The sequence below is a fragment of the Trachemys scripta genome, chromosome 1, assembly GCF_013100865.1.
Source record: "Trachemys scripta elegans isolate TJP31775 chromosome 1, CAS_Tse_1.0, whole genome shotgun sequence".
NCBI classification, from domain to species: domain Eukaryota; kingdom Metazoa; phylum Chordata; order Testudines; family Emydidae; genus Trachemys; species Trachemys scripta.
The window spans coordinates 309,394,567-309,417,852 of record NC_048298.1 but is presented as its reverse complement, the minus strand read 5'-3'; the positions used below and the strand labels follow the sequence as shown (position 1 = coordinate 309,417,852).

The 23,286-nt window shown below is 44.4% G+C and overlaps 1 protein-coding gene across 1 annotated transcript in view; it reads left to right on the top strand.

Moving 5' to 3' along the window:
- Positions 1 to 23,286, top strand: part of DDX10 (DEAD-box helicase 10) — a 308,585-nt gene that overhangs the window by 184,535 nt on the left and 100,764 nt on the right. The window contains exon 15 of the mRNA XM_034758827.1: positions 7,041 to 7,202. Coding sequence (XP_034614718.1) covers positions 7,041 to 7,202 — 162 coding nt within the window. The remainder of the gene's footprint in view (positions 1 to 7,040; positions 7,203 to 23,286) is intronic.

Here is a 23,286-nt window from a genome sequence, read left to right as displayed (position 1 = left end):
TAGCCCCAGGCGGGGCAGGCACCAGCTTCCGGCTTTTAATCCCTATGCCGACTGTGACAGGCCTATGCCTGTTAGTGACTCCCTAGCAGCTGCATGAAGTGCTTGGGGGAATCACATGTAACCCCCGGCACCGGGTTCTACCCGGCACCGCTCCCCTTTGCTGGTGCCCAAGAAGAAATCAAAGAAACGCAACCCGGAACCAAGCAAGAAAGACTACGGGACATTGGGCAAAAGACCCTTTTCGGGCTGCCCACTCCCCGTCTCCGCCCTCTAAATTAGGTTTGCCTGGAAGGAAGCGTCTGTCACTGTATGGCCGGCACGGGTCATCCTCCCGCCAATCATCTCCAGCCTGTAGGAACGTTCCCCAACGCGGTACTGATCCGCCCGCTCCCAGAAGCCATCCCCTTATTCAAGGCAACGTTCACCCACGGTTAGCTGCCAGACACCAGTTTGACGGCCCAACCATGGTCACTTGAAGGGGATTCCTCTGGCACGGAAAAGGAGTTTAACCTCTCACTGAGACAGCACCAGTGCTACTGGGCACCTGAGCTTGTGTCCACTTTCGCAATGCCATCCTGGCAGCAGGGCCAGTGGCAAGCGCAATGGCCCTACTGGAGTGACTGGGGCATGCCGGTTATGCTGATGCCTCCTTCGCACCAATCGTTGGTAACTGCTTCGGAAAAGCAACAGATGGTACCAGCGGCTTCGGAATCAGTGTGCATAGCACAATTGGATGCCGGGCGGGAGGAGTGAGTGCTCACCCCAAAATCTCCTTCCCGCATTGGAGATGAAGCCCCAGGTGGTCCATTTGTTCCCATCCACTCCAAATGAGGCTGTTGCAGGGCCCTCTCATGCTATCCCACTGGATGACTTTAAGGAGCACCAAGCCCTGCTCTGAAGAGTGGTTCCGAACTTAGGCCTAGAGGTGGAAGAGATGGCGGAGCAATCAGACAAGTTGTTTAATGTGCTGTCCGCATCAACCCGCACATGTGTTGTGCTTCCGGTGCACAATGGGGTCCTAAAGATTATCGTTAATGATCTGGATGATGGGATGGATTGCACCCTCAGCAAGTTTGCGGATGACACTAAGCTGGGGGGAGAGGTAGATACGCTGGAGGGTAGGGATAGGGTCCAGAGTGACCTAGAAAAATTGGAGGATTGGGCCAAAAGAAATCTAATGAGGTTCAACAAGGACAAGTGCAGAGTATTGCACTTAGGATGGAAGAATCCCATGCACTGCTACAGGCTGGGGACCAGTTCTGCAGAAAAGGACCTGAGGGTTACAGTGGATGAGAAGCTGGATATGAGTCAACAGTGTGTCCTGGTTGCCAAGAAGGCTAACAGCTTATTGGGCTGCATTAGTAGGAGCATTGCCAGCAGATTGAGGGAAGTGATTATTCCCCTCTATTCGGCACTGGTGAGGCCACATCTGGAGTATTGCGTCCAGTTTTGGGCCCCCCACTACAGAAAGGATGTGGAAAATTGGAGACAGTCCAGTGGACGGCAATCAAAATGATCAGGGAGCTAGGGAACATGACTTATGAGGAGAGGTTGAGGGAACTGGGATTATTTAGTCTGCAGAAGAGAAGAATGAGGGGGGATTTGATAGCAGCCTTCAACTACCTGAAGGGGGTTTCCAAAGAGGATGGAGCTAGGCTGTTCTCAGTGGTGGCAGATGACAGAACAAGGAGCAATGGTCTGAAGTTGCAGTGGGGGAGGTCTAGGTTGGATATTAGGAAAAACTATTTCACAAGGAGGTTGGTGAAACAGTGGAATGGGTTACCTAGGGCAGTGGTGGAATCTCCATTCTTAGAGGTTTTAAAGCCCGGCTTGACAAAGCCCTGGCTGCGATGATTTAGTTGGGGTTGATCCTGCTTTGAGCAGGGGGGTTGGAATAGATGACCTCCTGAGGTCTCTTCCAACCCTAATCTTCTTTGATTCTATGATTAAAGATTGCCAAACCCCGTCCTCAATCCCACCCACCTACAAGGGGGATGAAAAGAAGTATTTTGTCCCAGCCAAGGGGTTTGAATACTTGTACACCCAGCCAACAAGGGGCCCTTGAGGAGGGTACTACAGCAGCACGGTGTTCCCTCCAAATGGTGTGGGACGCTGCTGATTTGGCAGCCAGGGTGATCCTTCAACAGTGGTCATGAGGCGCAGTTCTTGGCTTCAGACTGCGTGCCTCTTCCAGGAGATACAGTCCTCAGTACAGGACCTCTGATTTGATGGCATTGGACTCTTTGCACAGCAGACAGATGCAAGACTGCATGAACTAGAGGACACATGGGCCACCCTCCACTTGCTGGGTCTGCATATGCCTCAGTTGGTGAGGAAGCAGTTCCAGCCACCCCTGAAGCCAAGGCTTTGGCAACCTTGATGGGGTCTGCAAGGAGATGCGATAGGGACATGAGTTTTAGTTGTCGCTGCCCTTCCTCCTCCTGCTCACCTGCGCAACCCAGCCTGGCAAAACATCATTGGGGCCAGAAGTGCTCGTTTTGAGGGTGCACTCGATAGCAATGCCCCAGTCGACTCCCTGGGTCTGCCTCATTCTTTCCTCAACAGTCTTCATCCCTACCGTTAGGCCTGGTCGCTGGTCACCTTGGACCATTGGGTGCTAGAAATTGTTTTTCTGGGCTACACCCTGCAATTCTCGGCCACACTACCTGTCCCTCTTCATGAACTCTTCTCACAAGCAACTTGCCATTCAGGAGGTCGACAACCTCCTGCAGTTGGGGGCACTGGAGGAGGTCCCTTAGGAAATGAAGGGAAAAGGGTTCTATTCCCACTTTTTTCTAATCCTGGAAGCAAAAGGGGGCCTAAGACCCATTCTGTACCTGTGGCGACTCAACAAATATCTCAAAAAGTTGAAGTTCCGCATGGTCTCCTTGGCCTCCATCTTTCCATCCCTGGATCCGGGAGACTGGTATGCCGCTGTCAACTTGAAGGATACTTATTTTCATATTTCCATCTTCCAAGGACACAGGCGGTTCCTCCATTTTATGGTGGGCCAGCGTCATTTCCAATTCACGGTGATGTCCTTCGGTCTCTCATTGGTCCTGCGGGTAGTTACAAAATGCATGCCTTTGGTAGCTGCTTACTTGAGACATCGAGGAGACCAGGTCTGTCTTTATCTCGATGATAGGCTCATCAAGGGCAGATCGTGGGATCAAGTGCAGAGGAGTCTCGATCTGGTGCGTTCTACCTGTCACGACCGTGGCCTATTAGTAAACAAAAAGAAATCGTCCCTTATACCAGGGCAACGGAGTTAGTTCATGGCGTGGTTCTCGACTCGACGCGTATCAGAGCCTTCCTTCCGGAGGCCCATTTCCAAGCTGTGTTGGGCTTGATCTCCCATATAAGGGGCCACCTGCTCAGTACCACCCACACCTGCCTGAGGTTCTTAGGCCACATGGCAGCTTGTACTTACATGGGCCGTCATGCCCAGGTCCATCTCCGGCCACTGTAAGCGTGACTCACGTCAGACTACACCCCCAATAGGCATGATCTAGACCTGGTAGTCAAGGTGCCAGACCACATCTGGGTGTCACTGGAATGATGGTTGGACCCTGAATCGGTGTTGGAGGGGGTTCCCTTCATGTCCCTGTCCCCATCGCTGTCCCTGGTTTCCGATGCCTCGGACCTGGGCTGGGGGTGCACTTGGGTGAACTCGGCACACAAGGCTGCTGGTTGCGGGATGGTTGCTCCCTCCGCGTAAATGTCAGGGAGCTCAGAGTGGTTCATTTGTCCAGCTAGGCTTTCCAGTCCCACTTGAAGGGCAAGGTGATACAAGTCCTGACAGACAACACCGCTGCGATGTTTTATATCAACAAGCAAGGTGGAGCCAGGTCATCGGCCCTTTGCCAGGAAGCTTTCTGGCTCTGGGACTTCTGTGTGCAGCCTGCCATTCATCTTGTGGCTGCGCATCTCCTGGGGACCAGGAATGTATTGGCAGATTGCCTCAGCAGAACCACGAATGGTCACTCCATCCTCAGGTGGTCAGTGTGGTCTTCCAAAAGTGGGGAAGTCCCCAGTTTGTACTTGTTCACCACTCATCAGAACAGAAAATGCCACATGTTCTGCTCGATTAGGGGGCTTGACAGAGGCTCCCTGTCAGGCACCTTCTTATACCTATGGTTGGGGGCTCTGATGTACACTTTCCCGCCAGTGCTGATAATCCACAGTCCTCATGAAGATCAAGTAGGACAAGGCGAAGGTAATCTTATTAGCCCAGCTTGGCCATGCCAGTACTGGTTCAGCACATTGCTAGACCTCTCGGTGGCAGCCCCACTGCAGCTGCTTTTCTGGTCAGATCTGCTGTCCCAGAACCACAGCAGTCTTCTGCACCTGAACCTGTCAGCACTGCACCTGATGGCTTGGCTGCTGCATGCTTAAATGCGGAAGAGCAGGAATATTCGTCCGATGTCCAGCAGGTCCTGTAGGGCAGCAGGAGCCCGCCACCAGGGAAACCTCCCTGGCCAAATGGAAACGGTTCATGTGCTGGGCATTGGACCAGGGTATTAGGCCTGAACAGGTCTTACTGCAGTCAATCCTTGACTACCTTCTTCTACACCTTAAGTTCCAGGGCTTGTTCCTTTCATCAATTAAGGTCCACTTGGCCGCTATAACAGCCTTTCACCTTCCAATCCAGGGCAGGTTGGCCTTCACTCATGACATGACGGTCTGGTTCTTGAAGGGTCTGGAGCGACTCTATTCTCATGTCCAGGACCCTGTCCCTCCTTGGGACCTGAATCTAGTGCTGGAACGGCTCATGGGGGCCACGTTAGAGCCATTGGCTTCCTGTTCCCTTCTTCTACTCTCCTGGAAGGCAATAACATCTGCCTGTAGGGTCTCTGAGATTAGGGTGCTTACCTTGGAGCCGCCCTATATGGTGTTTTTCAAGAACAAGGTCCAGCTGCGACCGCACCCAGCTTTCCTGCCCAAGGTTGTTTCACAATTTCACATGAGCCAGGACATATTCTTGCCTGTCTTCTTCCCAAAGCCTCATAGGTCTAAGGAGGAGTGTAGATCTCACTCTCTGGGAATCAGGAAACAATGCTAGCCTTTTACATCGAAAGGACTAAGCCGTTCCATAAGTCAACGCAGCTGTTCATCACGGTGGCAGACAGGATGAAAGGTCGTCCAGTCTCCACCCAAAGAATTTCATCATGGATCATCCATTTTTGCTATGATCAGGCGAAAGTGTCTCTTCTGACGATTGTAACCGCCCACTCGACTAGGGTGCAAGTCGCTTCAGTGGCCTTCCTGGCTCAAGTGCCAATTGAAGATACCTGCAGGGCCGCTACCTGTGTGCTTACCCAGCAAGCCCGAGACGATGCTGGCTTCGATAGAGTGGTGTTGCAACCTGCATGACCATGAACTCTGAGCCTACATCCAGGAATGCTGCTTGTGAGTTACCGAGAATAGAATCGAGATGAGCAAGCACTAGAAGAAGAAAAACGGTTGCATTCCTTTTGTAACTGTTGTTCTTTGAGATGTGTTGCTCGTGTCCATTCCATTCCCCCCCTCCTGCCCCTCTGTCAGAGTTGCTCGCAAGAAGGAACTGACAGGGTTTAGGACTGGCGGCACCTAATATACCGACGCATAAGTGCGGCACTCCAGAGGGCGCCACAACCGACCCTATGGATACCGCTAATGCAAAAATCTCCGACTGTTTACATGGACTCACCTAGAATGGAATGGACATGAGCAACACATCTTGAAGAACAACAGTTATGAATGGGAGGTAACCGTTTTTTAGTTCACCTGGGCCTGTCTCCTACCTTTGTCCCAATTAATATTTGAGTATCTCATGGTTTCACATTAAAGTGAAGGAAATGGCAGGAGATCTGTCGTGGCCAAAGAACCGTAACATCTTGTTTCTCACAATGAGGAGACACAACTGGGTTTGGTCTCCCTGCATCATTCACAGAGGGAGATCAACAGAAGACGTTGCATGTGGAGAGTCAAACTTAGCTTTCAGATCCCACATAAAGGGTTCCAAAGATGAGAACTATATTCAAGCCCATTACTGCATATTCAAACATAATTGTAAATTTGAAGGTCAGTTTAGTACATGTACATGTGGACTGTTCAGGGGATTGAGATTGGTTGCAGAGCAAAGGGTGTGAGAACCTTATGAAGAGAAGCCTGAGAAACGTGAAAAATACTGTTTCTTAAAATTGGTGTAAATGTAATTTCCATTTAATCATATTAGCCATCTAAAAATTTTTCTTGAAAACATTTTTTTTCTAACAAAATGACTAAAAATGTGTATAGCATATTTGTCTTCTTAGGCAGAGAGTAAAAAGCAGATTTCCAAACAGATTTCAAAGGAAAGCATTAAAAGCATGGTTTAATGGACAATTTATTTTGAAGAACTATTCATTTTTAATTAATGTAAACCCTATAAAATGTTAAAATGCCTATTTTTGTTTGTTGCATATAAATATACTGTTGTTTACATCATCACATAACACAAGAACCAGGGGTCTTCCAATGAAATTAATAGGTAACAGGCTTAAAACAAACATAAGGAAGTACTACTTCAGACAATATACGGTAACCTGTGGAACTTGTTGCTAGGAGGTGTTGTGAAGATCAAAGGTATAACTGAGTTAAAAAAAGATGTAGGTAAGTTCACAGATGATAGTTCATCAATGGCTGTTAACCAAGATGCTCAGGGATGCAACCACATGCTCTGGGTGTCCCTAAACCTCTGGCTACCAGAAGGTGGGAGTGGACAACAAAGGAAGGATCACTCAATAATTGCACTGATGTGTTCATTCCCTCTGAAGCATCTGGCACTAGCTGCTGTTGAAAGACAGGATACTGGGCCCCATGGACCATTGGTTTGATCCAGCATGAATGGCCATTCTTATGGCTGTTCTTAATATATAATCCTCTGCAAACAGCTTTTTTGTTTAGTCTAGCAAAAATAATTAGTATATGGCTACTTATTTGATTTAGTAATGAAATGCATTTTAGCATTGAATGCAGGAAAATGGCTCTAAACATTTTTATTATCTCATCTAATCCAGTTAGTTCAGCAGTGGCCACCAGCACAAAAATCCAGTGTGGACAGCGAAGAGAAGGAAGATGATTCTGGTGGCATCAACCTAGATAAAGCAAAAGAAAGATTACAGGAAGAGGATAAATTTGACAAAGAAGCATACAGGAAGAAAATTAAAGAAAAACATAGGGTAAGTCAAGTCCTACTTCAATCATTGAAATAGAAACAAATGCTGTTAAATGTTTGAGTGACTTATTGAGGAAAATATATAAATGTTGTGCAATATACTGAAAAATAAATTTAACATAATTATTAAATTCCAGAAGTGTTCTCAGCATTGCATAAGACACAGGGAAAAAAAAGAAAATGCCTACTGTAATGTTCTGTAAAGATATTTATAGTCTAAATACAAAGCACAAGAAGATGCCAGAGGTTGATTCTAACTTTTGATGATTTTTAAAAGTAAAAGGCCGATGACAAAAATCCAGCGACAGCATTTTTACTGGCAGGGGTTAGTGTAGGAAATGAATTTTAAGGAGAAGTTTTTAAAAAAGAGAGGGAGATTGCCTGGCATACACACTTTAATAAATGCCCTGCCCTTACTGAGAGAGAGAGAGACCGATCTATAGCGCTTCTGAAGTGTCTTCAGAATACTGTGGCCATATCTATACTACAAACTTTGATTGGGGCAAGTTAAGTTTGTATATCGCTTGGGCACATGCATACTGCTTGTGCTTCAAAAAAAACTAGATAAGTTCATGGAGGTCCATCAATGGCTATTAGCCAGGATGGATAGGGATAGTGTCCCTAGCCTCTGTTTGCCAGAAGCTGGGAATGGGCGACAGAGGATGGATCACATGATGATTACCTGTTCTGTTAATTCCTTCTGGGGCACCTGGCACTGGCCACTGTAGGAAGACAGGATACTGGGCTAGATGGATCTTTGGTCTGACCCATCATGGCCGTTCTTATGTTGTGTCGGAGTGCTTGTGTTGATGCAAAATGCAGTGCATCAGGGGTATGTATCTCAGTGTGCCATGCACCATCATGTGGCACAATGCCTTTTGGGAAATTTTCACAATGTGTTGTGGGAGAGAAATGAATTGATCTGGACTCGACAAGCAATCCCACCAGTCAGTGTTTGTATCATAACTCAGGGTTGGGGTGACAAGCAGTGGCTGCAGAACTTTCGGATGCGAAAGGCCATGTTCCTGGATCTGTGTGCTGAGCTTGCCCCAGAACAGGAGCAATAGAATGAGAGCTGCATTGGAAGCTTGCAACGATGGATTGCTCTCAGTCAGTGGAAAATCAGTTTGGAGCTGGAAAATGTATAGTGCAGGTTGTTGTCATGCAAGTGTATAGGGCCCTTAATCATCTCCTGCTATGCAGCTCTGTGACTCTCAGCAATATGCAGGATATAGTGGATGGATTTTCTGCAATGGGGCTCCTGACCTGAGATGGCGCAATAGATGGCCATTCACAATGATCTTTAAAAACTCATGGTGACTAGGGGAGGTCCCGGACAATTGGAAAAAGGAAATATAGTGCCCATCTTTAAAAGGGGGAAGAAGGAGAATCCAGGGAACTACAGACCGGTCAGCCTCACCTCCGTCACCAGAAAAATCATGGAGCAGGTCTTAAGGAATCCATTTTGAAGCACTTGGAGGAGAGGAAGGAGATCAGGAACAGTCAACATTAATTCACCAAGGGCAAGTCATTCCTGACCAACCTGATTACCTTTTATGATGAGGTAACTGGCTCTGTGAATATGGGGAAAGTGGTAGACGTGATATATCTTGACTTTAGCAAAGCTTTTGATCCAGTCTCCCCCAGTATTCTTTCCAGCAAGTTAAAAACGAATGGATTGGATGAATGGACTATAAGGTGGATAAAAAGCTGGCTAGATCGTTGGGCTCAACGGGTAGTGATCAATGGCTCCAAGTCTAGTTGGCAGCCGGTAACAAGCGGAGTGCCCCAAGGGGTCTGTCCTGGGGCCAGTTTTGTTGAAAATCCTCATTAACGATCTGGATGATGGGATGGACTGCATCCTCTGCAAGTTTGCGGATGACACTAAGCTCGGGGGAGAGGTAGATGTGCTGGAGGGTAGGATAGGGTCCACAGTGACCTAGACAAATTGGAGGATTGGGTTAAAGAAATCTGATGAGGTTCAACAAGGACAAGTGCAGAGTACTGCACTTAGGATGGAAGAATCCCATGCACTGTTACAGTCTGGGGACCGAATGGTTAAGAAGCAGTTCTGTGAAAAAGGATCTGGGGATAACAGGGGATGAGAAGCTGGATATGAGTCAAGTGTGTCCTTGTTGCCAAGAAGGCCAACAGCATATTGGGCTGCATTAGTAGGAGCATTGCCAGCAGAAGAGGGAAGTGATTATTTCCTTCTATTCGGCACTGGTGAGGCCACATCTGGAGTATTGCGTCCAGTTTTGGGCCCTCCGCTACAGAAAGGATGTGGACAAATTGGAGAGAGTCCAGCAGAGGGCAATGAAAATCATTAGGGGGATGGCGCACATGACTTATGAGGAGAGGCTGAGGGAACTGGGCTTATTTAGTGTACAAAAGAAAAGAGTGAGGGGGGGATTTGATAGCAGCCTTCAACTACCTGAAGGGGGTTCCAAAGAGGAATGAGGTAGGCTGTTCTTAGTGGTGGCAGATGACAGAACAAGGAGCAATGGTCTGAAGTTGAAGTGGGGGAGGTCTAGGTTGGATATTAGGAAAAACTATTTCACTAGGAGGGTGGTGAAGCACTGGAAGTTACCTAGGGAGGTGATGGAGGTTTTTAAGGCCCGGCTTGACAAAGCCCTGGCTAGGATGTTTTAGTTGGGGTTGGTCCTGCTTTGAGCAGGGTATTGTACTAGATGACCTCCTGAGGTCTCTTCCAACTCTAATCGTCTATGATTCTATGGTACTCCTTATTTGGACACCACTTTGCTACCGTGTACATCAACAGAAAGGGCTACTTTTCCAGGGTTATGCAAGTGGCGCACTGGGGATGCGTCACTGAATTCAGTTTGGGCTGGTCAGGAAGCTGCATGACACTCGCATCTTTAAGAACACAGGACTGTGCAGAAAGCTGAAAGCAGGGACATTCTTTCCTGACTGGCAGATTACCATTGGTGATATTGAAATGCCAGTAGTGATTCGGGTGACCCAGTGTAACCCTTGCTCCTCAGCTCCTGAAGCCATACTCTGGCCACCTTGACAGCATCAAGGAAAGATTCAACTACCAGCTCAGCAGGTGCAGACAGACTATGGAATGTGCTTTTGTTAAATTGAAAGGGACGCTGGTGGTGTGTACTCACCAGATTGGATCTTGGTGAGCAAAATATCCTAATGGTTATAGCTGCATAATATCTGTGAGGCAAAAGAGAAAAAGCTGGTGCTAGGATGGAGGGCAGAAGTGGAGCAGCTTTCTGCTGAATTTGAACAGCCAGACGCAAGAGCTATTACAAGAGATCATTTGGAGCTATGCAGTTGAGGAGCACTTTAACGGTCAGCCACATGAGTGTTCTCTGTTAGAGTGTGCAAACGAACAGCAAGCAGTATACAGATGACTGGGTATTTTCCTGAACCTGTGAATGAAATGATGGTTGCTGTAAGTCTACAAGTACTGTGTGCTTTTCAACTGTATGCGTTCTGCAATATTTGTTGTAAACGAATAAAGATCATTTGATTCTTCAAAAATAGAACTTTGAGTGGGAAAAACTGCGCAAAATAAAATTCAACATAATATTATTATTTTTTGCATAAATTAAGAGAGTGGAACTTTAAAATTGGAAAGGGATTAAACATTTCTGTCCATTTGCACAAATGCGCTCTGTTGTGGCTACATGAACAGCAACTGTGGTTTCTCTTGCTGTCCCCCAGCATTGCGTTGTAGGGATAAGGATGCAGCCCATGATGCCACATGTTGTGTTTGGGGGTGTAGGGAGCAGGAATTCAGAGAGGACTGCAAAGAGTGGAAAATTTGGGATTTTTGGACCTGCAGATCAAGCAGGGTCTGCAGCATTTGAGTTTGTGGCCTGGGAAGATCCATTATGTCTGGTACATCTCCTCCTTGTCCTGCTGGGACTCTTACTCTTGGATCTTTTTCTTGTCCTCTTTCCTTCTCTGTGCTATCAGTCATATTGCCCTTTGTTCACAGTCCGATGCAGCACTGCCTTGCTGGATCTGGCTGAGCAAGTCCACTTCTTACTCCTCTTTATCAATGTCAGGCATTCTGCTAGTATGGAGGCGACACCTCAAGGCTGCCACATCAGAAGCTGTTGATAAAAACAGACATATGTGCCATTAGATTTACAGTCACAACGGAAAGGGAAAGATAAATTTCAAACTCACCTTCCCTTATTCTTATAAACACTTTTAATAAGACATGCTTATTGACACTGCTGCTTTGGAGCCCCTTGGCATAGCACTGCTCTCCAGCCTGAGCCATGGTGAATGAGTATGGCCCACCGGGGTGAGGAACAGAAGGCTGTTCTGTTGCATGAAGTGATATAATTTTGGTCTGTATTTTGTGGGTATGAATATAAGGGAAATGGCACTGAATATTGGCACTGTTTTCTACTATGATGGTTTTAGATATCTCATTCCTGAGGGTCACAAAGGTACAGAGAACCCAGCTGCTGCTGGCATCCCAGAGCTGCCCGGGCCCCTATTCCCCCAGCCTGTTTACTGCAATGGCGCCAGCTGAACTCATTCAAAGTGGTTTGAGAAAGTGCCCTATTGCGCAGGAAGAAATAATGCAGCCCTCCATACAAACCTTTGCGAGAGGATTGCAGAGTGTCTCCATGAAAGTTGCATTACAATTTGTCAGGAAGGATACAAGGGACATCCCTATGCGCATAAACAAAGGGCTCTGAATGCTCTGCCCCTCCCACCCCCAGCCTAACTCAACAGGGGAATGAAAAGCAGATGCCAATTTTGCCTTTGTATCTCGACTTCTTCTTGTATGAGTAAAACTATGAAAAGTCGGTAACTGTGCCTTGTTAACTTGAGGATGGGCCGGGTGTCATCTTTAAACATTGTAAAGAGAAATATATGCACACACTAATCAGAGTTCCCTTCCCCTTCGTTGGGCTCATCTGGTGAGACTGGCTAGATTGTGGTGGTGTCTCAAACATGTTCTGGCTCGCAGCCTGGCTGTATTCCCCCACCCTGTCTACTCCTTCCTCCTTGCTGTTCAAGGCAAGGGTCTCTGTCTTTGTCTCCTCTGAGGTATTCACTGTGGTCTGGGCGGTTCTGGTGGAATCTGTGCTAAGTATGGCATGCAACTCATTATAAAAATAGGAGGTCTGCAGGGCAGCTCCAGATCTATTGTTGGCCTTCCTGGTGAAGTTCCTGCACTTTCACATGGCACTGCTGCTGATCTCTGTCATAGCCCTTTGCCTGCATCCCCTGTGCAGTCTGCTTGTAGATGTCCACATGTCTATGGCTGGTCCATAGCTGTGCTTGTATAGCATCCTCTCCCCACGGGCCCATGAGATTTAATTTCTCCTGTCTACTCCGGGCTGGAGCCCATCTAATGCCTAGAGTCGCATTGCTGTACTTAAAGTACTGCACAAGATCTTTTCAGGGGGAATAAGGTAAAGTGCCACATTTATTGGTAATACATGTATTAATCAACATTGTATCATATGCATATGATATATATTACACTCATGCACTCACATACACACAAGCATACTGTCTTCTTGTTGTTACCAATTAGTTGCTCCCCTTAACTTCAGTGGCCAGGTGAGTTAGATGTGGGAGGGGGTGGATCCGGATCGATGCTCCCATGTTGACAAGATGAGACCCGGGATCCTCTGCAAGACACCTCACATTTATAGCAGCTTCCCTCTTATGCAAATCTGTACCAGATTCAAAATCTGTGTCTATGTCAGTTGGTCTTTTGTGCTGCTTCTTTCTGGATGTTGTCCCAATGCTGTTCAAAGAGGGTGTTTCCAAAAGAAGGTGCTTGCTTCTAACCCCCGAGGCCATCAGTATAACTGATCTTCTTTAATGAGCCCACTTGACAAGTTTTATTGTCCTTGGGTCTGGCTTCCATCCCCTCTCCAAGGGTTGCAGCTGTCTGGAGGTGCTGCCTTCCAAACCTTTACTCATTTACACCTTGTTCATTCAACAGGGCAATTGATTAAGAGTGCGGGGAGGGAAGATCTTGTTCTACTGCTAGCAAAAAGACATTTTTCTTCTATCTTATTCTATCCTTAGGGGCTATAACATTATACCAAGGTTCAATGCAAAGTTTCTACACCGCTATCTTGATATAACGTGACCTGATATAACGTGATATAACATGAATTCGGATATAACGCGGTAAAGCAGTGCTGGGGGCGGGGGGCGGTGCTGCGCACTCCGGTGGATCAAAGCAAGTTCAATATAACGCGGTAAGATTTTTTGCCTCCTGAGGACAGCGTTATTTCGAGGTAGAGGTGTATATGAGGCTTTGATACAAAGTTTCCATATACCAAGGTGTAACGATGCGGCTCTGGCGGGACCCAACTGAGAGTGCCAATTCAGGACAAATTGCTAGAACAGGGCAGTCACAGCCCAAGGCTGGGTTTTTTCCACCTTTTAAGGCAAACCAAACCAGCCAGACTAAGAAGACTTCGGTCTCACCCCACTGGCTAACCACAAGTCTCACGAGCAATTCCCTTAGACACTCCAGTTTCCCAGTATCACCACCAATGCCACTCGTCATGGGGACAAATGGTTATGAAAACCAATACCCCAGTAAAAGAAAAAAGGTTCTCCTGATCCCATAGGACCACGCTCCAGATCCAGGTCAATATACAAATCAGATCTTACCCACAAATCACGCTGGTGCCAATTCTTTAGAATCTAAAATCTAAAGGTTTATTCATAAAAGGAAAAAGATAGAGATGAGAGCAAGAATTGGTTAAATGGAATCAATTACATACAGTAATGGCAAAGTTCTTGGTTCAGGCTTGCAGCAGCGATAGAATAAACTGCAGGTTCAAGTCAAGTCTCTGGAATACATCCCCAGCTGGGATGGGTCCTCAGTCCTTTGTGCAGAGCTTCAGTTATAGTGAAGTCCCTCCAGAGGTAAGAAGCAGGATTGAAGACCAAATGGAGATGAGGCATCAGCCTTATATAGTCTTTTCCAGGTGTAAGAACATCTCTTTCTTCCTACTGTGGAAAATTACAGCAAAATGGAGTCTGGAGTCACATGGGCCAGTCCCTGCATACTTTGCTGAGTCTCAAGGCATATTTGCCTTTTCTCAATGAGTCCATTGTATAGCTGATGGTTCTTAATGGGCCATCAAGCAGGCTAGGCAGAGCTAACCCCAGCTTGTCTGGGATGTCACCCAGAAGCATAGCATAAGTTTGCAATACAGACAGTATAGAGCCAATATTCATAACTTCAACTATAAAACTGATACACACATATAGACAGCATAATCATAACCAGTAAACCATAACCTTGTCTTAGACACCCCATTTGACCCCCTTTATACAAGATTTGGGTGCCACTACAGGACCTTGGTTGCAACAATGATCTTTATGGTCCCAGATTATATCAATAACATCAAACAAAGCTCATCAGTACAAGGTTTCTATATGAGGCTTTGATACAAAGTTTCATGAAAACAGAGTTCACACGTGGGTAGACCCACTACAAGGTTATATGAAGAGGCACAATGTAAAGTCATATGAAAATTACCAGAGATTTATCTACAGCATGGTTGGATGGGCAGTTGCACACAACATGAGTGAGCTGCTAGGTGTGCTTGCCAAGGTACGGAATCTGAAGAAAGCATTTCAAAAACACACGGGGTTTTAAAGACAGGGGTGGCTTCTGGTCTCTGTGACCTCTGAGCAGTGGAGTTTAAAATTGTGACCAAAATGGCAGGCAATGGGGCATTGTGGGACAGCTGATGGAGGACTGTTTGGGTCAACACAGATCACATGGAGTCTACACATGCAGTGCATTGACCTCAATACGTCGTCAATGGCTGCACACCATTTAGGGAGGTGGTTTTACTGCATCGCTATAAAAAGGAGCTTAAGTCAACCAGAGACAAATTTGAATGGAGACACATGCACAAATAGCCGGTGCAAGGTGACTTGTGTAGACCAGGCTTATGAGGCCAATGTGCAATGTTACATTTTAGCTAAGAGAAAAGTGCTGATTTTTGCATAGCTGTCATTGGGGTCATCCAAAATTTTACATGAATTATTAAAGTAATACCTTTATAACGTGCTTCATTCTGGCTGTAATTTGAAAACTTTAATGTCTGCACTTAGATTCCTCTTTAGCATTTAAAAACCTTAAATTGCAGACCATACATTTGCAAACTGTTTCTGGACCATTCATTTGTCATAGAACAAAGTAGAAGATTTGAGAGCGTGGCAATTAAGAATGCTGAGTGTTGCTTGTGAAATGAAATTCACATCCCAATGAGAAGAGTTTGGATTTCTTCACTCGAGCTCTTGGAACACAGTAGCCCCTTTCATCATGTTGATAGCTGAAGATAAGCTATTGTGTACAGAATTTATTGTAATTGTGGAGTATACAATATTCAAATTGTATCATAAAATACTGACATAAAACTTCATTTTCAAAGATTTTAAAAGCATTGTTTAAATAGCATTGATCTTCACAAAGTTGACTATATATAAATTTCCCCACTGATGATGTTATATTAATACTATGATATGATAAATGTTTATATTTGAACAAAACACTATAGGATAGGTTTTCAAAAGCTCCAAATGTTGGTGTTCAGCTCCCATTGAAAGTCAATGGGGATTAGGTGCTTAATTTGAAAATCGACTCCTGATAAACAGTAATCTGAGCTCAGTGAAAAACCACTTAAGAAGCTTTCCAAAGAGTGGGAGATATGAGAGTAGCTGCAAAGACTGGCTGGATTCATCTCTCATCTATGCTGTAGATGAAACAAGGTTTGATTTTAAAGGAAGCAGAGCTATAATATTTCAAAGGGACAGCATAATGAATGAATAGGAAGAGTTGGTTGGAAAGTTATAAAACAATCAGCTGGTTTACTGACATTCATAAACTTTGAAAATGAAGTTTTTGTACTTCTGTTACCAGAATCCAATGATTAAATACTTTATCAATCAGTTCTTCGTAGAATCATAGACGATTAGGGTTGGAAGAGACCTCAGGAGGTCATCTAGTCCAATCCCCTGCTCAAAGCAGGACCATCCCCAACTAAATCATCCTAGCCTTTGTCAATCCAGGCCTTAAAACCTCTATGGATGGAGATTCCACCACCTCCCTAGGTAACCCATTCCAGTGCCTCCTAGTGAAATAGTTTTTCCTAATATCCAACCTAGACCTCCCCCACTTCAACTTCAGACCATTGCTTGTTCTGTCATCTGCCACCACTGAAAACAGCCTAGCTCCATCCTCTTTGGAGCCCCCCTTCAGGTAGTTGAAGGCTGTTATCAAATCCCCCCTCACTCTTCTCTTCTACAGACTAAATAAGCCCAGTTCCCTCAACCTCTCCTCGTAAGCCATGTGTCCTAATCCCCTAATCATTTTTGTTGCCCTCCGCTGGACTCTCTCCAATTTGTCCACATCGTTTCTGTAGTGGGGGGCCCAAAACTGGACACAATACTCCAGATGTGACCTCACCGGTGCCGAATAGAGGGAAATAATCACTTCCCTCTGCAGTGCATGGGATTCTTCTGTCCTTAGCGCAGGACTCTGCACTTGTCCTTGTTGAACCTCATCAGATTTTTTTTTTTTTTTTTAGCCCAATCCTCCAATTTGTCTAGGTCACTCTGGACCCTATCCCTACCCTCCAGCATATCTATCTTTCCCTTCAGCTAGTGTCATCCGCGAACTTGCTGAGGGTGCAATCCATCCCATCATCCAGATCATTAATGAAGATGTTGAACAAAACCGGCCCCAGGACAGACTGGGACACTCCGCTTGATACTGGCTGCCAACTAGACTTGAAGCCATTGATCACTACCTGTTGAGCCCGACGATCTAGCCGGCTTTCTATCCACCTTATAGTCCATTCATCCAATCCGTTCGTTTTTAACTTTCTGGCAAGAATACTGTGGGAGACTGTATCAAAAGCTTTGCTAAAGTCCAGATATATCACGTCCACCGCTTTCTCCATATCCACAGAGCCAGTTACCTCATCATAGAAGGCAATCAGGTTGGTCAGGCATGACTTGCCCTTGGTGAATTAATGTTGACTGTTCCTGATCTCCTTCCTCTCCTCCAAGTGCTTCAAAATGGATTCCTTGAAGACCTGCTCCATGATTTTTCTGGTGACAGAGGTGAGGCAGACCAGTCTGTAGTTCCTTGGATTCTCCTTCTTCCTTTTAAAGATGGGCACTATATTTGCCTTTTTCCAATCGTCCAGGACCTTCCCCAATCGCCGCAAGTTTTCAAAGATAATGGCTAATGGCTCTGCAATCACATCCGCCAACTCCCTCAGCATCCTTGGATGCATTAGATCCGTCCCCATGGATTTGTTCATGTCCAGCTTTTCTAAATAGTCCTTAACCTGTTCTTTCACCACTGAGGGCTGCTCACCTCCTCCCCATACTGTGATGTCCAGTGCAGCAGTCTGGGAGCTGACCTAGTCTGTGAAGACCAAGGCAAAAAAGCATTGAGTACTTCAGGTTTTTCCACATCATCTGTCACTAGGTTGCCTCCCCCATTCAGTAAGGGTTCCACACTTCCCCTGACCATCTTCCTGTTGCTAATATACCTGTAGAAACCCTTCTTGTTACCCTACACACTACATTCTAGCTGCCACTCCAATTGTGCTTTGGCCTTCCTGATTACACCCCTGCATGCTTGAGCGATATTTTTATACTCCTCCCTAGTATCTGTCCAAGTTTCCACTTCTTGTAAGCTTCCTGTTTGTGTTTAAGCTCACCGAAGATTTCTCTGTTAAGCCAGGCTGGTCGCCTGCCATATTTGTTGTTTTTTCTGCACATCAGGATGGTTTGTTCCTGCACCCTCAATAAGGATTCTTTAAAATACAGTCAGCTCTCCTGGACTCCTTTCCCCCCTCATATTAGCCCCCCAGGGGATCCTGCCCATCAGTTCCCTGAGGAAGTCAAAGTCTGCTTCTCTGAAGTCCAGGGTCCGTATTCTGCTGCTCTCCTTTCTTCCTTTTGTCAGGATCCTGAACTCGACCATCTCATGGTCATTGCTGCCCAGGTTGCTGCCCACTTCTACTTCCCCTACCAATTCATCCCTGTTTGTGAACAGCAGGTCAAGAGGAGCATGGCCCCTAGTTGGTTCCTCCTGTACTTGCTTATCAGTATGCCTTCATTTCTATAATGCACAGGAGAGCAAGTGATATTAATCTGGCATGTATTTGCATTTTTTAAATTACTTCATCTGTTGAGTTATTTTGAAGAACCATTTTTAAAATAAGCAATGAGAGCGAAGAAATGAACAGAACACACTAAAACATAAATTTATTTTTTTTGTTATGGAAAAACATTGTTTATTGTAATCTAAATGATTAGAGGCTAGATGATTTTTGTTTTGTGCAACACACCTAATTATTTTATAAAATGAGAATAACTGGAATGAGTACTGAATAGTTTTGACAAAAAAGAAATATTTAAATAGCTGCCAACTGAGAGTCAATAACATCTCTTACAATTTGTTAAAGGTTTCTTTTACCATCTTTCCTCTTTGGAAACAGCTTTTGAGTTATGTTTACTTATTGATGTTTAAAATTTGAGGTGAAAATATTTCATTTGAGTACTTATTTGTTGTATGTTATGGAACTATTCAATTTCTTGTAAATTATTTTAGTATCCTTATTTTTTCATGCCTCCAAATGGAAAGTAATGAAATTTAAGTGAAAACCGCAGCAAAATGTAAAGCAGGCCCTGAGTTTAAGACACACTTTTACTGACTGTGGTTTATATTCTCAGGAGCCTCACCATTCTTCTTATGGAACAAGGCCACGAACCCCAATTCTAGGAGGCAGTCAAGTATGAGCTGCCAACTTATTTTATGCATATGTTAGCAGAGAGGCTACATAAAGTTATACTTTCTTTGAGATTTAATGTTTGTTGTCTTCTCTAACCACTAAACCACATTCTTTTTCTAGAGCCAGGGGTAGAACCAGGACCGCTGATTGACCGTACCTGTATGCTACTGCTATTTAGCAAACACATCCACTGGGAAAGGGTGTAAGTTACTTCTCTGGTGACTGAACTAGGTAGAGGTTAGCAATTATTCCTATATCTCAAGGGACATTGATATGAAAATGCAGAGTTCAAACTCTTCTAGTGACTCTCATGAGATGTTATTTTGAAAGTTTGTTTTTAAAAACAACTAATTTATTTGATTCACACTTTGGGCAAACATTCTGTAGCTCACATTTGTAATTTAAGCTATCTATAAACTGTAGAAGCGTACACTGAAAAACAGAAGTTTCACACTTTAGTCATTTATAAGGCTAGGGTTTTGTCATGGCGGTCACGGAAGACATGGAATCCGTGACTTCCAAAGACCTCTATGACTTCAGCCCCAGCAGCTGGGAGCTGCAGGGTCCCCCTGCCACCTCCCGCAGGGGCAGGGAGCTGTGAGGTACCCCAGCTGCCATGGGCAGCGAGAAGACCCTGGCAGCTCCCCGGCCACCACCGTGGGTAGTGGGGGGACCCCGGCAGCTTCCCGGCCACGGCAGGTCAGGGGGATCCCTGCAGCTCCACACTGCGCCAGCGGTAGGGGGATTCCCGCAGCTCCTGGCTGCTGGGGAGGGGGCAGGGGGACCCTACAGCTCCCCTCTGCTGCTGGGCCAGGGGGACCCTGGAGCTCTGAGTCCCCATGGGGGGCCCCAGAGCTCCCAGCCATCCCGCAGCTGCCCAGTCCCTTCCCATTTTATCATGGATATTTTTACTAAAAATCAGCGACAGGTGATAATTGAAATAATAAATGAAAATAATTTTTCTTTATTGCCTGTGACCTATCCATGACTTTTACTAAAAAAATATCCATGACAAAATCTTAGCCTTAGTAATTTATTCTCTCTCTCTCTCTCTCTCTCCCCTTCCAATTCTGGGGTCCTACACCAAGGTACTTCAACCCTGTGTAAGAAATGGGAAATAAGCATGGAAAATTTGTTGGGTGGCAGATTAGTTTGCCTCAGGACCCCCTCCCCCCCAACTCCAAACCTGAAAAGCATGGATGTAACATTGCCTTCAGCACTGTTCAACACACACTCCAGCACCTACATAGAGCTTTCACTTCCCTGCTGAAAAGCAGTATGTACCCCAACTTCATCAAACTCTGGCGGAAAACCTCAATGATAACCTCAGCAAAGTTAAAGCAGAATAACTGCGGTCAGTCAGATACGCTGATCTGTTAATGCAAATTGTCTGAGGTCGCTGTTAAGGTTTTGCAAAAGAGTGCAAGTTTGATGAAGTTGAGATATGTATTGTTTTTTTATATCAGCTGCTTTGGGAAGTAAAAGCATTATGGAGTGTTGGAATATGTTATTGACAGTGTTGTGATATGAAAGTGGCCAGGAATAAGGAGACTTTTGCCATGACTTATTTCCATGATTTTCAGGTTCTGAAGTGGTGACTGTATCCTGATGTAACTTGAATTGTCTCTGAGGGAAGTTTTTGTGTTTAAAAATGTACTATAATCTAGGGAATACTCCTCTTCTCCCACATCAATTGACTCTGCCCTGTTTTTGCCGAAAGTCCAAAGCTGGGCTTTTGGGGACTAAGTTGCCTTAGGGGCTGTTGAAAAAACGATAAGGAACATTAAATATGAAATCCAAATGATGACCCCTCCACATCTACATGTTTATGCATGGTTCCTGTATTTGTCTAGGATAGATAAACAGAGAACCATGTATAGACCTAATTACTAGAGGCAGCATAGTCTAGTGGCTATAGCACCATCCTGGAAGTCATGAATTTCTGAATACTAATACTGGCTCTGACACTGACATGCTGTGTGCTCCTAGGCAGGTCACTTACATTCTGTGCCCAAATTTCCACATCTGTAAAATTGGGGGGATGATACTTTGCATAATTAACAGGGATGATATCCAAATTGTTTGTTGTTTCTGTGGAGCTTTGAAAATGTAAAGGGGCTTTATAAGTGCTAAGTATTTACTGTTTCATTGACTGGAGTGGGGAGAAACCAGATTTTAAATCAGGTAGTCCACAATTCTGGAAGGTACTTAACCATGTGCCTAATCTTCAAGGATTGACTTCTATGTGACTATTGATCTGCTTAAAAGTTAGACGGGTGCTTAAGTCCATTTCTGAATGTGAGCCTTAATAACTAAGAGTTTAGTCCTGTGCGCATTGAAGTCAATTAAAAAAATCACCTATTGACTTCACTCATGTGGGATCAGGCCGTAACCAACCATCGATATTAACCAGCTGGCTACAAAATCTACAAGCCTATTTGTAGGTATTCCAATGCTTCTAAAATATATTGGGTTTTCAGACTTCCTGTTGGTTTAGGTGTGTGCTGCAGAGACTAATAATTTAGGAACTCTGGGTAATTCATAGGGGTTGACTATTAAAAGCCAGTGAATAAAATTAAATGAAATTTATCAAACAAATGACTCAGTTGAAGGTTTATAAAAAATGTATTTAGCAGCACATATATAATGCAAAGCTTTAGTTATTGGGAGGGAGGTGAAAAATAAAATGTGTATTAAAAAAAGTCATTTTTGTAGAATATCTTTGATCATGAAGCTCACTTTTTGTATCACATTTAGGTCCCATATCAACTGATGTTGAAATCCTACAAATCCAGTGTCTCATCAGGACAGTTTTAAGTCCCCGCTCACCTCCTCCTACTTCCTATTTCAAAGCTAATAAAAAGAAAAGGATGGGAATTTTGTGTTTGAAAAATGAGTTTATTTTTCTAGGTAGTATTTGCAAAACATAGAGAGAGAACTTATGCATGTTTGAGCACATATACATATTACCACTGAAGTGATGAGGATAGTGAACCACTTTATGCCAGTTTTCTTATAGTGGTAGTGGTGGTAAGTTCATTTCCACTAATAACTCTCAGGGCATAACTGAATAGATTTATCCTTATGCCCAAGACCATATTTTGCTCTTGGTAATCTTGTGTGATAAACATATACTTGGTTGGTCTTTCTACTCTGTTCAATATTTAGCAGAAAACTTACACAAAAGGCAAAATCTAAAGAAATGGTGCTGGTGTTAATTTGTATTTGTGATTTATTTAAAGTATTTATTACCTCAGTAGAAGATAAAGTCTAAGAATGAAAATATAGAGCATGATCACCAGGGAAACATAACACTGACTAAGGAGAGTACTGTATTACAATTTCAGAGCTGCTCTTCAAAAATTGTACTGAATAATGAAACATTTTCCTGATATTGCAGAAGCATGAGATAAATCATGGGGGGAAAATAACTATTGTGGGATGAAGATGAGGTTCAAAGGATAATAAAAGGTTTAGAGGATAAAATAACATTGCCTTTGTATATTAGTTAAAATTACCATATGTGTATGGTAACTGAAATTGGCTAAGATAGCCTGTACTAGATGACTTCTTAGTGGGGGGTCAAGCCAATAAAGAATCAGGCATGTTATATAACAGTACAGAGCAGAGTTGCTAGTAATAACTCTCTTGGAAAACATATGATTCATCCTAAAGTACTGTACCAATGTTAACTGTGGAAGAATGGATGCTGCTGGTGTGGTGTTTTTTTTTTTTTTTTAAGACTTGCAGTAAGATGCAATTTGTTGCTGTGCCTCCAGCTTGGGTACAATATGAAAGAACTATGGGATGATTAAAATGAGACCAATATTGTGCGGAACGTTTTGGAAGAATTACTTGTATAGCAATCACCTAAATAAAAAATACACAGTGGTATTTTGGAAGTATGGACGAATTTACTCTTTTGAAGGCTGCTAGACCCAAGGTGAAGACCATATAAAAATGCAAATAAACCGAAAAACTTCAAAATGTCTTTGGTGTCAGCTACAAGACAAGTTTAGTTCTGCAAATGACGTGCATTGAATCCAGAACATGCAACAAAGGATAGAAAGATTTAAGATACTGTTTGTATTTTAGAGAGCAGATGAGAGATTAAATTTTATTTTGAACAAGTGTGATTACTGTAATTTTGTTCACAAAACATGAACTAAAGTATATAACAAATAATAAAATTAGAGAGGACAGAGTCCAAAGAGAGTACCCTGATTCAGGGCTTAGTTGTGCAATCTTTAATCAGATAAAACTCCATTTGAAATTGCAGTCCTACTG